Source organism: Panthera tigris, chromosome C1 (assembly GCF_018350195.1).
Source record: "Panthera tigris isolate Pti1 chromosome C1, P.tigris_Pti1_mat1.1, whole genome shotgun sequence".
Lineage (NCBI taxonomy): Eukaryota > Metazoa > Chordata > Mammalia > Carnivora > Felidae > Panthera > Panthera tigris.
The window spans coordinates 156,571,452-156,584,660 of record NC_056667.1 but is presented as its reverse complement, the minus strand read 5'-3'; the positions used below and the strand labels follow the sequence as shown (position 1 = coordinate 156,584,660).

Here is a 13,209-nt window from a genome sequence, read left to right as displayed (position 1 = left end):
GTAGAAAAACCAGTTATTCCTGTCCAATAATATTGATTTAATTCATGTTTATCTAGATTAATGTGGACTCCCTAAAAACCAATTTGATATCAACAAAATATCTTTTCTTCTAATTGATAGTCCCAACAGGTATTTTTTTTATCTTCCCCGACTATTTAAAAAAAATTTTTTTTAACGTTTATTTTTGAGAGAGAGAGAGAGAGAGGGAGGGAGGTAGAGGGGGAGGGCAGAGAGAGAGAGGGAGACACAGAATCCCAAGCAGGCTCCAGACTCTGAGCTGTCAGCACAGAGCCCTATGCTGGACTTTAACTCAGGAGCTGTGAGATCATGACCTGAGCCGAAGTCGGACCCCTAATGGACTGAGCCACTCAGGAACCCCCCGCCCAACTATTTTTTAATGTTTTTATTTTATTTTATTTTATTTATTTTTTATTTTATTTATTTTTTATTTTTTTATTTTTGAAGGAGAGAGACAGAGCATGAGCAGGGGAGGAGCAGAGAGAGAGGGAGACACAGAATTCGAAGCAGGCTCGAGGCTCTAAGCTGTCAGCACAGAGCCCTATGTGGGGCTCGAACCCACAAACTATGAGATCATGACCTGAGCCAAAGCTGGACGCTCAACCGACTGAGCCAACCAGGCGCCCCAATTTTTTAATATTCCAGTGTGTTCAAGAGAGCAAAACAAAACTAAACCCTAGTAAAGCTGAACTAAATTCAGAAATCCTTGTAAATTGATCAAATGACCTGTTCCTCCTTCAGCTCAATAAAAGTGAAGCTTCTGCATTATTAAAGTCTATCCATTTCTAAAATTCATAATTCAGGTAGTACAACTGAAGGTACTACCTTTTCCATATAGGCTCAAGTAACTTTCTGAGTCATTTGAAGTTTAATGCTATTATTTGAAATCTTTAGGGGAAGCAGAACTATAAGGGTTTGGACAGTTACTGGCTTCTGTGATGGAATCATATCTACTAGTTGTTCTCTTCCATTCAGAATAAATGGATGACAAGGAAATCCCATTAGGTTAGAATGGGAATGAGAGGTCACATGTCTTTAATTTCATTGTTCAAGCATCCCTTTGTTCTATACCTGCCAGAATCGGGAACAGAATGCCATTTCATTAAATGGCTGTCTTTATACTTCACAACATGGCAGCATGCAGTTGAAGGTATCTTAAGCAAGGATTTAAAACTCAGATTTAGGTACATTTTCAGTATTCTAGATTCTAATAGGAGCACATGTAACTCCAATCTTCCCATCCACAGGACAACTTCCAAGGCCAGATTGACTTTGTTGACTGCAAATTTACATATCCTTCTCGACCTAATGTACAAGTTCTGAATGGTCTCTCAGTATCGGTTCGTCCAGGCCAAACACTGGCATTTGTTGGAAGCAGCGGATGTGGCAAAAGCACCAGCATTCAGCTTTTGGAACGTTTCTATGATCCTGATGAAGGGAAGGTGGTAAGCAGTACAAATGCTTTTGAGAATTTTGCTTTCTGCAGAATATCTCCAACCCCTTAAAAGTGGTTTTCAAGATTACACCTCGCCAGACTCACTGTAACGTGCTTGCCTCGGACACTTTCCCCTATGGGTATTGTCTAGTTCCAGTCATTTGCTGGTTGACCTGATTCTACCTTACAATTTCTAATACCATATACTTCCCAGTTCCAGATGGTCTGCTGACCAGTTAGACAAAGAAAACTGGGCACACTGCAAAGCTGGAGATGAGTGTGTTTAACAGAAGCATTTGCTTACCTGTAAATGGAGCAGAATGTGCAAACAAATCAGGAAGCTAATGACCGCGAATGGAAAAAATGACAGGGGTGATGAAGAGCGCAATGATAAATGAGCAAGAGAGGGAATTTAGTATGAACAATCTGAGACAACCCTGGTTCAAGAAGCTTAAGTGTAGATAATGTAAAGAACTCAAATTGGTAGTTATGTGCCATAAAGCTTTGGCAAGGATATTTGAAAAACTGGTGAATTGCTCTGCTTCTTATTTTCTGGAGCATTTCTTCCCCTTTTCTTTCTTTCCAAATAATATATGCAGAGGAATACAAAATAAAATAGGAAAGATTTGTAATAGAAAGCAACCCCTTATGCTACCCTTTCCACCACTCCCCATTTCTCTGCTCAAAGACAACTATTTTTAACTATTTGATGTTTTTAGGTCTTTCAATGATTACCTCAATGTCTCTAAGTAATATGGTTATGCCGCTGTTTCACGATTTAACAAATTTAGACTCTTTATTGACTTATTCTTAAGAGATGGAAATTTAGCTTACCCTCAACACTTCCCCTTTTTTATGCACCTCCTCCCAATATATATATATATCACTTTTAAAAGTTTCTGTTTGTAAATTTAATTAATATAATTCTGCTTCTTTTCTACACCTACAGATAGCATCCCTTGAATTCTTATTTCCTAAAATAAGAGTAACAATTCTATGTCTATTTTCACCTCTTCCTCCTTCCTCTTATTTCCCCATTCCTAATAACTATACTTTTATATTATCAAAATGCAAAACACTAACATTCTGTTTATAACATTTATTATCTTTAATTCTGGGCTGACTCTAAAAGTTAACAATCAACTAACAACTTTTATTATGATTATGTAAATATTGTTCATCCCATTATCAAGTAGTGAGATACATCAGCATTACATTTTCTTTCTTGATTGTTTTTATGAAAGGCTTTTTTTCTGGCATCCTCTGCCTTTATCAAATCCTTATATCCTTCCAATGTCTCTATCCTGCTACCTTTTCTGAGGGACATGCTTCTTACTCTCATGTCTGCAACTGCCTGGGCTAATTACAACCTGTGCCTGTTGAACAGTTGTCACCCTGAGTTTCCTGAATGTTTTCTTGGATTAGATCCATTATTTCCTAATTCCCCTATCATCCTCTTTCTTGGGTTTCACTTTCCTTTTGTTGGAGTGCATCCACCAGTAGTTTTCTTTTTTTTTTTTTTTTAATTTTTTTTAACTTTTATTTATTTTTGAGACAGAGAGAGACAGAGCATGAATGGGGGAGGGTCAGAGAGAGAGGGAGACACAGAATCTGAAACAGGCTCCAGGCTCTGAGCTGTCAGCACAGAGCCCAACGCGGAGCTCGAACCCACGGACCGTGAGATCATGACCTGAGCCGAAGTCGGACACTTAACCGACCAAGCCACCCAGGTGCCCCCACCAGTAGTTTTCTAAGAAATGATTCAGAGGCATAGGTCTGAAAATGTTTTATTCTGATCTACAAGTGATTGTTCAACCCTAATATTTTGAAATAAAGGCTTTTTTGAGTTCCCTGGGTAGTATAAACTTCACTGCAGTGAGGACAGGTCACTTTATGAAGAGAAATGCTGAGAGAAACTCGAAGGAGGCAACTAAAGATTCCCTTGCAAAAAGCAAAGCAAAGAAATAAGCAAAGAGATATTGGAAGAATCCAGGAAATTATGAAAATAAGGAAGAAGAGTTGGTTATATATAACTTATAATCACTTTGTTATTAATTGTGGTTATAAAAATTTTAATTTGTTTAAAAATATGTAGTGAGTGATGAACCTAGAAAGCACGTTGCACTGGGGTCTGATCTCTGCAAACGAGAGGGTCTAGTTTCCCAAAATGTCAGACTATCCTGTCTATCACCCCAGCTAGACTGTGAACTATTAAGACATATAAGGACCCAAATCCTTCACATTTGATCTTTCCAATATTAACATATACATATATTAAGTATATTTCTCTGAATGTACTCAGTGCTTGTTCTGATCGTAAGTAAGAAGCAATGCCCATGAAGAAATCAGTATGATTCCTTGAATTTCATAAACACAATATATTTTGTTATATTATTGTAAAACATTTCTACAAACCTTTTTCAAGTAGGAAAAAATACCATGTTTTATGCAATTTTAAAATGTTGTCTTTGGGGCACCTGGGTAGCTCGGTTGGTTAAGTCTCTGACTCTTGATTTCAGCTCAGGTCATGATCTCAGGGTTCTTGAGTTCAAGCCCCACGTTGGACTCTGTGCTGACAGCATGGAGCCTGCTTGGGATTCTCTCTCTCTCTCTCTCTCTCTCTCTCTCTCTCTCTCTCTTTCTCTCCCTCTGCCCCTCTCCTGTTCGCACATGCTCTCTCTCAAAAATAAATAAACATTACAAATAAATAGAAGAATGAATAAATAAATAAATGCTAAAAATTATCTTTACTCTTAAGGAAGCTACCAAATGCAGCATTCAACATTTTCAACACATAATTCCTGTGATCTGCAGTATTGTGTTAGGCCCTGTGGCAGATTCTAAGAAGTATGAAGCATATCTTATGTCTTTTAGGAGTTTACCTTACTAGCTCATGTACAATATTTAGCGAGCTGCTCCAGTAGTTAATTAGGTATTAAATTGTGCTTTGCAATCTATAAGTACTATGGAAAATGAGTAGAGGAAGATGAGCCAGGGCTAATTGTTGAGGAATGCCTTATATCTTTTCCCACTAGTGTTTGCTTTTTCCATTGCTAAGAATTTATCTACAATATAGTGTGTTCACACCATTTAACATAATCTGTTTCTGAAACCATAGGGCCAAACACTTTATAGTAGTATGTTAGACACACTTCACCTTTACTATATTAAGGCTTTTAAGTGAAACAGCTCAGATGGTAGATATTTGAGTTCCTGCACTAAATTGCCTAGCTAGATCATGAATTACTAGAAAATAGAGATTCTTTTTTCTTTATATAGCAGACAAAAGACTCCCTAGCATGGTGCCCTTGTGGCAGAAAACTTAATATATGTTTGTTGATTGACTAGGTGAATAAATGTACTCCTTCCTTACTTGAGTCTATTATCTCATGTTAGTATCAGTAAAATCAAGGAAATAGGTTTAATTGCTATATTGTCCAATAGCTTTTTACATAGAAAAACCTGTTTCATAACCTGTGGAGTCTCAAAATTGAGCAATTGTTCATACTTGCAAAGGATGTGCTACACCAAAGTATAAGGGGAAATTTGTTTTTAACAAAATACTGTCCTGGGTGCCCTTCTCGTTTCAAATACCTACACAGCTAAATTTTGGGAAACAAACAAAACCATAGTCTGATCATAACTTTGACACCACTTCTGACAGATACTACCTCCAGAGGTCAAAGGCAACATCACTTATTTATAAGATTCCTGGGATTTTTATCTCTCAAGTAAAGCAACTGTCTTATATAAATACTACCTCTAGAATATGAAGGTTCCTCACTGCTAGAATTCTAGAACTTAATGCTCTGCCTCTCACCTCTATTGGCAGATGATAGATGGGCATGACAGCAAAAAAGTAAATGTCCAGTTTCTCCGCTCGAACATTGGAATTGTTTCCCAGGAACCAGTGCTGTTTGCCTGTAGCATAATGGACAACATCAAGTATGGGGACAACACCAGGGAAATTCCCATGGAAAAAGTCATAGAAGCTGCAAAGCAGGCTCAGTTGCATGACTTTGTCATGTCACTCCCAGAGGTGAGTACCTCAGGTCACCTCCTTATGGGTGATGTGGATGGGTAGAGGTAGAACAGCCAAAATGTATTATGACTGTGGCTCAGAGAGAAGGTCAAAGTCAACACGGTTTCTTTCTTAGTGCCCTAGGATTGTCTCTGTCTTTTAAGCAAAATAAATGGCCTCCACCAACATACTCTTGAGCTTTGGGAAGTATTATATCATCCAGTGCAAAGGATGCCATAGAACCTGTTATACCTAAAGCAGTATTATACTGAGCATTAGTGTAGCGTGGTGAGAAACAATCCTGAGATTCAGAACAGATATAGGTTTGAATCCAAACTCTGCCACTTACTAGCTGTGTAACTTTGGGGCGGTTACTTATCTTTTCTGAGACTCGATCATCTACAAAATGCAAAAAATTACATGAAAATAAAAGAATACACAAGATAGTCATTATGCTGCTAGTATTATTGTCACCCCATAATTTCATTACTTGGCTGCATTTACTGTGCCTGGTGAGGTAAGTTGCATCTGCCCTGATGCATCTCACTTTTCCAGAGCTAAGTTTGAACTTAGTACAATATTGACTTTGCATTTTTCCATCCACCAAGAGTCTCTTGGTGGTTGATCACAAAAAAAAAAAGTTAACACATGGAAACTAAATTTTAGGAACCAAACTTTTAACCTTTGCACTTCTTTTAAATACCACTTTTAAATTACTTTTTTTTTTTTTTTTGCACGTGATTATGTTTATAAATTTTGTGCTGTTTGGGGTGGCTTTTTCCTTTTTTTTTGTTTTGTTTTGTTTTGTTTGTTTTTTCACAAAGGCTCTTAAGTCTTAGCTTGATTCTAACCTGGGTAGCTCAATCCATGAGCATGTGGAAATTACTGTGTACTGTATCCTGAATGAAAAGCAAAGCTTGTGTTCCCTCTGGAAGATTCATTTATTCCACAAATCTTTGTTGAGCACCTTCTCATTTTGTGGGAGACAGTGGCTCAGAGGCAGTTTATTGCCTCTTTCTCATATGGATTTAACCCATCGTACCCTCCACTGAGCATTTTTTCTCCACGAGGACAAAGTAGGCTGTCATGAGTCTCACTTGGTGTGGTTAGCATTTGTCAGGAGGCAAGGGAATCAGGGGAAGGAAACACACCTTGTTGTGGAAGGCAGGGGAGAGCAGTGGTCAAGGGCAAAGTCTCAGAAACATGACACACGTGGATTTCGAGTTCTGCTTTTTACTTGTCTTTGCACAATTTTCTTACCTGTCTGTGCCTAAGTTTTGTAATCTGTAAAGTAGGGAGAAAATTATTTCTGTGAGTATTAAATGATCATCTGGCTAGAATAGTTAACACAATGCCTAAAGCATCATAAATATTCTGTGAATGCTAACTATTCTTTATGTAGCCATGCCTAGCATCCAGCTAGGGATTTTCCTTCATAATTTCAGTAAATGTATGGACTAGTGATTAATATCTGCATTTTCCAGGCAAGTTTGCTGCTCACAGAAATTTAGGTAATTTGATCATGCTCATAGAGCTACTAGACAGCACAGTGAGGATTTGTAACTAGGCTTATGTTCCAGAATGATGTCTCCTCAATAAGAGGATAGACCAGGAGATCTCTCAAAGGGCCCTTGCATTCACAGGATTATTCCATCTTGGAAAGCTCTTCCAGATGAGAGTTTGGAAATCTGGGAATCTTAAATCAGAGAGATCTCATAGACAGGGAGACAGAAAAAAAACCCACAAACCTAAAATAAATGCAGAGAAGGAGATATAAAATCCCCTAATTTCCCAACAAATGCTGTATTTTTTTTTATATTCCTAAATGGGTTTTATATCCTTTATAGAAGGACTCATTTATTATTCCTAATTTTTTTTTTTAACGTTTATTTATTTTTGAGACAGAGACAGAGCATGAGCAGGGGAGGGTCAGAGAGAGAGGGAGACACAGAATCTGAAACGGGCTCCAGGCTCTGAGTGTCAGCACAGAGCCGATGCGGGGCTCGAACTCACGGACCGTGAGATCATGACCTGAGCCGAAGTCGGCCGCTTAACCGACTGAGCCACCCAGGCGCCCCTATTATTCCTAATTAAAAAAAAAAAAACAAACAAAAATTGTTTAAATCCTCAGAGAGGTGATTAATGTGGACTCCATACAGCATAGGAGCAATGACTGTTTCTGGGTCTCAAACTTACCATACTTTTTCCAGAAATATGAAACTAATGTTGGGCCCCAGGGGTCTCAACTGTCTCGAGGGGAGAAACAACGGATTGCTATTGCTCGGGCCATTGTACGAGATCCTAAAATCTTGCTACTAGATGAGGCTACTTCTGCCTTAGACACAGAAAGTGAAAAGGTATGTATTGATTTTCTAAAGTCTTAGATCATTATAAATGGGTCTTTTGCTGTAATATTTGCCCTTATGAAATGGCACTATTTTCCATTTTCTGATTCATTAACAGTATTAATGGTCAATACCTGGTGGAACAAAAAGACAATAATCTAGAGGAAGTGATTCAAAATAGGAATGTTTCAAATGAAAAAGCATATTTTAACTTTAAAGTAAGAATTGTTAATATTCTCTAGCCTAGGTGATGCTTTTTCAAGGGCTAGTAGTTAGCTTTCTTAAGTAAAATAATCTAGGTCATCTGTGAGGAAATTATTTTATAATTTCAAAGTTACATGGTAGAGCAGGGAGACAGCACAAAACACAAAGTAAGAGGTGACATCTGATGTGCATGGAAGGAAATGCAATTGAACAAAACAAAACTATGAAATTTACCATTTATAATTAATTCCTTAAAAATCAGGATTCATTTTAAAGAGACCTAAGATGTCCTTAATGAATAACAATATCAGTAATGACCACTTAACTGCTACCTTACATGGTTCCTTTGGTTTCATTTTTTGCAAATTAGACCATCAGGTATTGCCAAGTTATATTGTGACCTCATAGTTTGGTTCATTCTTGCTTCGCTGAAAGTTCTCAGCCTGTAAAATGCAATTTAAATCATTGAGGCATTGCGTACAGCAAATACTTATGTGATCCTTTCTCTCCTGTCAAGGCTTTGGGTTTAACCCCTGAGTATAGCAATGCTGCTCAAGTAGTATTAAGCAGAATTCTTGAGATGTTGGGCCAGGGTACAAGCATGTGTCTTTGCATCAGCTTTCCACCTTCTCTTTGCAGACAGTGCAGGTCGCCCTGGACAAAGCCAGAGAAGGTCGGACCTGCATTGTCATTGCTCATCGTTTGTCTACCATCCAAAACTCAGATATCATTGCTGTCATGTCACAGGGAGTAGTGATTGAAAAGGGGACCCATGAAGAACTGATGGCCCAGAAGAGAGCCTACTACAAACTAGTCATCACAGGAGCCCCCATCAGTTGACCTGACTCAAGAACTTCATGTACAGATGATGCACCAATTACAAGAGTGCCATGAGGTTGTGTTTTTTCTTTAAGGAGAAATGATAATACTTTACTTTTTCAGACATTGTCATATGTTGGTATCCAAGCTAATTTCTAATGACTTTCAAAACAATTTAGTGTTAAATATCTGTATATAGAAAATGAAAGAAACTAGGGTTAGCGTGAGTGAAAATCCAATGACAAGCAACTGCTTAGCCATCACCCAGTGGCTTCTCCATGCAGAAGCCATTCGCAGTTACTACATGGGAATTAGTGGGAAGGCATAGAGTAAATGAGACTTTGAATTCCTTGAGAGCAGAGGATTGTCCTATGCATTTTTGAAACTTCAGTGTACACAGAGCCTATGCACTTATAATAGGCACTCAACAAATGTTTATCAAGCTGGACTAAGGTCATATGTGAAAACAACAGGAAGACTGACACCCAACTATTTCCTGACTAAAATTTTCTTTCACGTTAAAAGAGATTCATTCATCTTTAAGGATGGGGATAGGAAAAGGAGGACTTTGATACTCTGGATGTTCTCAGAATGGGAAAGACAGAAAGGGGCAAGTATTCACAAGGACTTACTAGGAAGGGGTATTGATTTATATAATCAGGGTGTAGTACCTAAGGGGTGAAGTCATTAGAATCTACTAATGTGGCTTTTTTGTATAATACTATGTGAAACTATGACAAAATAAAATGCAGTATTTTTATTTCATGAATAAACTTTGGGGAAACAAAGGACAGCAACCTGGGATAAAGACTGTATCCCAGGCCTTTAGTCCCTGTCGCCACCCTTCATATTGGTTGCCTGTGTAGAAACAGAAGTATAAACCCTCCTCCTGCAGCAGGACAGCTGCCCTTCCCTAATTCCTGCAAAAGACTGGGTGGGGAATCTCACTGAGAGAAGCTTGAACTTAGAGACACAAGTCATATTGGAAGGGGCAGCTAAACATACAGGAGACAAGGGGATTAAATATAAAGCTATAAATACACAAGCAGAAAAAATTCCAACTCTGGCAAAAGATTTTAGGAGTAGCCTCTGGGGAAACTGGCCAATCCAAGAAAAGATACCTTATCAGGCCAATGCCTGAAATCCTCCAAAGAAACTCCCCAACCAGATTACTCTACTGTGAAGCCCACCTTCTAACAACACACACCAATTGGCCTTTCAGTGTCTCACTCTTCTACAGGAATAGACTGTCAAGAATCACCAGGCACTGAGGAAATATTATAACACAAAAAGCAAAATGACAACAATAGAATGCCCAGAACAAGAATATTAGAGGTAACAGAGCCAATGTAAAGATTAGGAAAACATTCCAATGCTAGTAAATGTATATAACAAGATGAGAAGATATTCTTATCTATGTAAGTAAAAATAAGAGTCCATAAAAATGAACATACAAAAAGAGCTCTTGGAAAAATTCTGTAACAGTTCCTACCAAATTGTCCTGCCATCAAGATGTCTTCCTACTCTCTCTCCTTCCCAAATGCACTCGATGCGTAAATTTTTTCTTCCCATGGAGAACAAATCAAATTCTGCCTACAAATTAAGCCTGAGCTGTTTGTATATTGAGGTATATTATTTTTGTCTCTGGTCCAGTGTTTCCTGGTAAATAACCATAAAGGTGGTTTAGCAAGTTAACTAGTTAGGTCAGAAGAATTAATGGCTTCCAAATCAGGGAGGGGGGGAGGGTGGGGGACAGCATTCTAGTTAAGTTATGAAAAACGGCAATGACCAGTATGTTGCAGAATAAAGATGCCTGCAAGAAGGAATTAAATTTTACAGTATGCATGGGCTCATCCTCTAATATTGAAGAAAGAAGACCAGAATCCATTTGTGTAAGTATGCATTTCAGAGGAAAAGAACATAAGCTCTGCGCTGGGAGGCTGCCAGTTTCCTGGGGTAGAATGTGTGGGGTGTGAAAAATGAATGAGTCATTTTTGGGATGCCTGGGTGACTCACTCAGTTGAGTGCCGGACTTCAGCTCAGGTCATGATCTCACGGCTTGTGGGTTCGAGCCCCACGTTGGGCTCTGTGCTGATAGCTCGGAGCCTGGAGCCTGCTTCAGATTCTGTTTCTCCCCCTCTCTCTGCCCCTCCCCTGCTCCCACTCTGTCTGTCTCTCTGTCTCTCTCTCTCAAAAATAAACATTAAAAAAAAATAAGAGTCATTTTTTAAATAAGCTACTTGAAAGTTATTGATAAGCATGAAAAGGTTGACTACAGAGGGTTTGAAATGATGTGGGAAACAGTTGCTTTTTGAGGCTCAGTGGCAAGGGAGAAAGGATTATAATCTTAAAAATATAGAAATAAATAAGGTTGCAAGTTTATTTTACAACACCAGGGAGCACCAATGTCTCCATATCTATCCCACATCCTGTATCACTAACAAAGATACGTTCTCTGCAATTTTCCATTATTAATGTTTCTCAGATAATGGGGTTACTTGCTTTCTCTGTTCTGACACTTATTCCAAGTATTTTTGTAATTTCTAATGTTTTCAGGATGGGCTCATGGTATGATCAAACTCATCCCATAACCCCAGATAAGAAAAGTTTATAGTAGAAAAAAGAAGAATTGGAAGAGAAAGTTGGGGAAATTTCTCTGAAGGTAGGACAAAATGAGACAAAAAGAAAAAAGAAAAAGAAAAATTTTATTTTTTATTTTAACTACTTTTTTTGATGTTTATTTTTGAGAGAGAGAGAGAGACACGGAGTGTGAGTGGGGGAGGGACAGAGAGAGAGAGACAGACAGACAGACAGAATCCAAAGTAGGCTCCAGGCTCTGAGCTGTTAGCACAGAGCCCGATGCAGGGCTTGAACCCACTAACCGCGAGATCGTGACCTGAGCCAAAGTTGAATGTTCAACCGACTGAGCCACCTAGGCACCCCAGAAAAAGAAATATTTTAGAGGATCAATCCAAAAGGTACAATAATTAGCTAATTGCAGTCCAGAAAGAAAGAGGGGAATAAATTATTTAAATTGTCCAAAAGTATTTCCTATAATTGAAGGATGTAAATTTTCATCCTGAAAGGGTTCAAAAGTGTTGAATATAATAAATAAGTAAAGATCTTCCCTGAGCACACTATTATGTGATTTTAGGAAATTGGGGAAGAAGGTACTCAAATTTATCGGGGGTGGTGGGGTGGGGACATGATACACATAATAAAGAATCATAATGACATAGGACCTGTTAACAATAACACTAAAAGCCAGAAGATGAAAAGATTTGCCTTCAAAATTCTTAGGGAAAGTTATTTCCAGCCTAGAATTCTATATCCAGCAAACTATTCTCAAGAATGACAGAAGTCTAAAGAAATTCTCAGTCATGTAAGGTTTCAAAACTTTACCTCCCTATACATCTTTTCTCAGGAGGCCACAGGAAGGTTTCCCTGAAATAAAAGTAAATGAGGAGAGGGTATAGGACCTAGGAAACAGGTGATCTAACTCAAGAATGAGGCAAGGGGAGGGGTTCCTGGGTGGCTCAGTTGGTTAAGTGCCTGGCTCTTGATTTCGGCTTGGGCCATGATCTCATGGTTCATGAGTTCAAGCCTCACATTGGGCTCTGCACTGACAGTGTGGAGCCTGCTTGGGATTCTCTCTGTCTGCCTTCCCCTGCTCATGCTCATTTTCTCTCTCACTCCCTCACTCTCTCTCTCTCTCAAAAATTACTTAAAAAAAAAAAAAAAAAAAAAAGAATGAGGTGATGGGAATCTCCAGGATGATTAGGAAGGGAAATCCAAACTATGCTGTAGTTATAGTAAATAGCCAGCCCCAACTGAAATAAGGAAATGAGGTTCCAAGAGGGATGTCTCTAGGAAAATCATGATTCTACTATACTTTCCAACATACTGTCTGGCAGAGTTTGCTGGTGAATTAGTGATGCGTATACAGAAAGACACAGAGAGAGACAGAAAAGAGTATTAGCTATTAGCTCTGGGGGAAAAGAAAATTTATGCATGAAAGGAAATATATTTATATTATTTGTAATATAATACGATTGCATGACTCACCCAAGAATGCTATTTACAAAGCCATACCAATGTAAATGCTGAATGCTGATCTAAACCAAAATTAGAGATAGGTTATGAAAGGGGATAAAATGATGTGGGAGAGGTGATATAGCGATAGGACATGAGTGTAAGAGAACTGGAGCCTCATATTCCATGGTAGAAATTAGTTACAAATTTAACAAATAGCAATAAAACATATTACTTTAAAAGACAAAGAGGTAAGGTGCCTGGGTGGCTCAGTCAGTTAAGTGTCCAACTTTGGCTCACGTCATGATCTCACTGTTCATGAGTTGGAGCCCCGC

At 38.5% G+C, this 13,209-nt stretch overlaps 1 protein-coding gene across 3 annotated transcripts in view; it reads left to right on the top strand.

Moving 5' to 3' along the window:
• Positions 1–8,917, top strand: part of ABCB11 (ATP binding cassette subfamily B member 11) — an 80,753-nt gene extending 71,836 nt beyond the window's left edge. For all 3 annotated transcript variants that reach the window (XM_042997309.1, XM_007074605.3, XM_042997308.1), the window contains exons 24-27: positions 1,266–1,463; positions 5,286–5,492; positions 7,685–7,831; positions 8,663–8,917. In XM_042997309.1, coding sequence (XP_042853243.1) covers positions 1,266–1,463; positions 5,286–5,492; positions 7,685–7,831; positions 8,663–8,863 — 753 coding nt within the window. In that variant the 3' untranslated portion in view covers positions 8,864–8,917. The remainder of the gene's footprint in view (positions 1–1,265; positions 1,464–5,285; positions 5,493–7,684; positions 7,832–8,662) is intronic.
• The last annotated feature ends 4,292 nt before the right edge of the window (positions 8,918–13,209 follow it).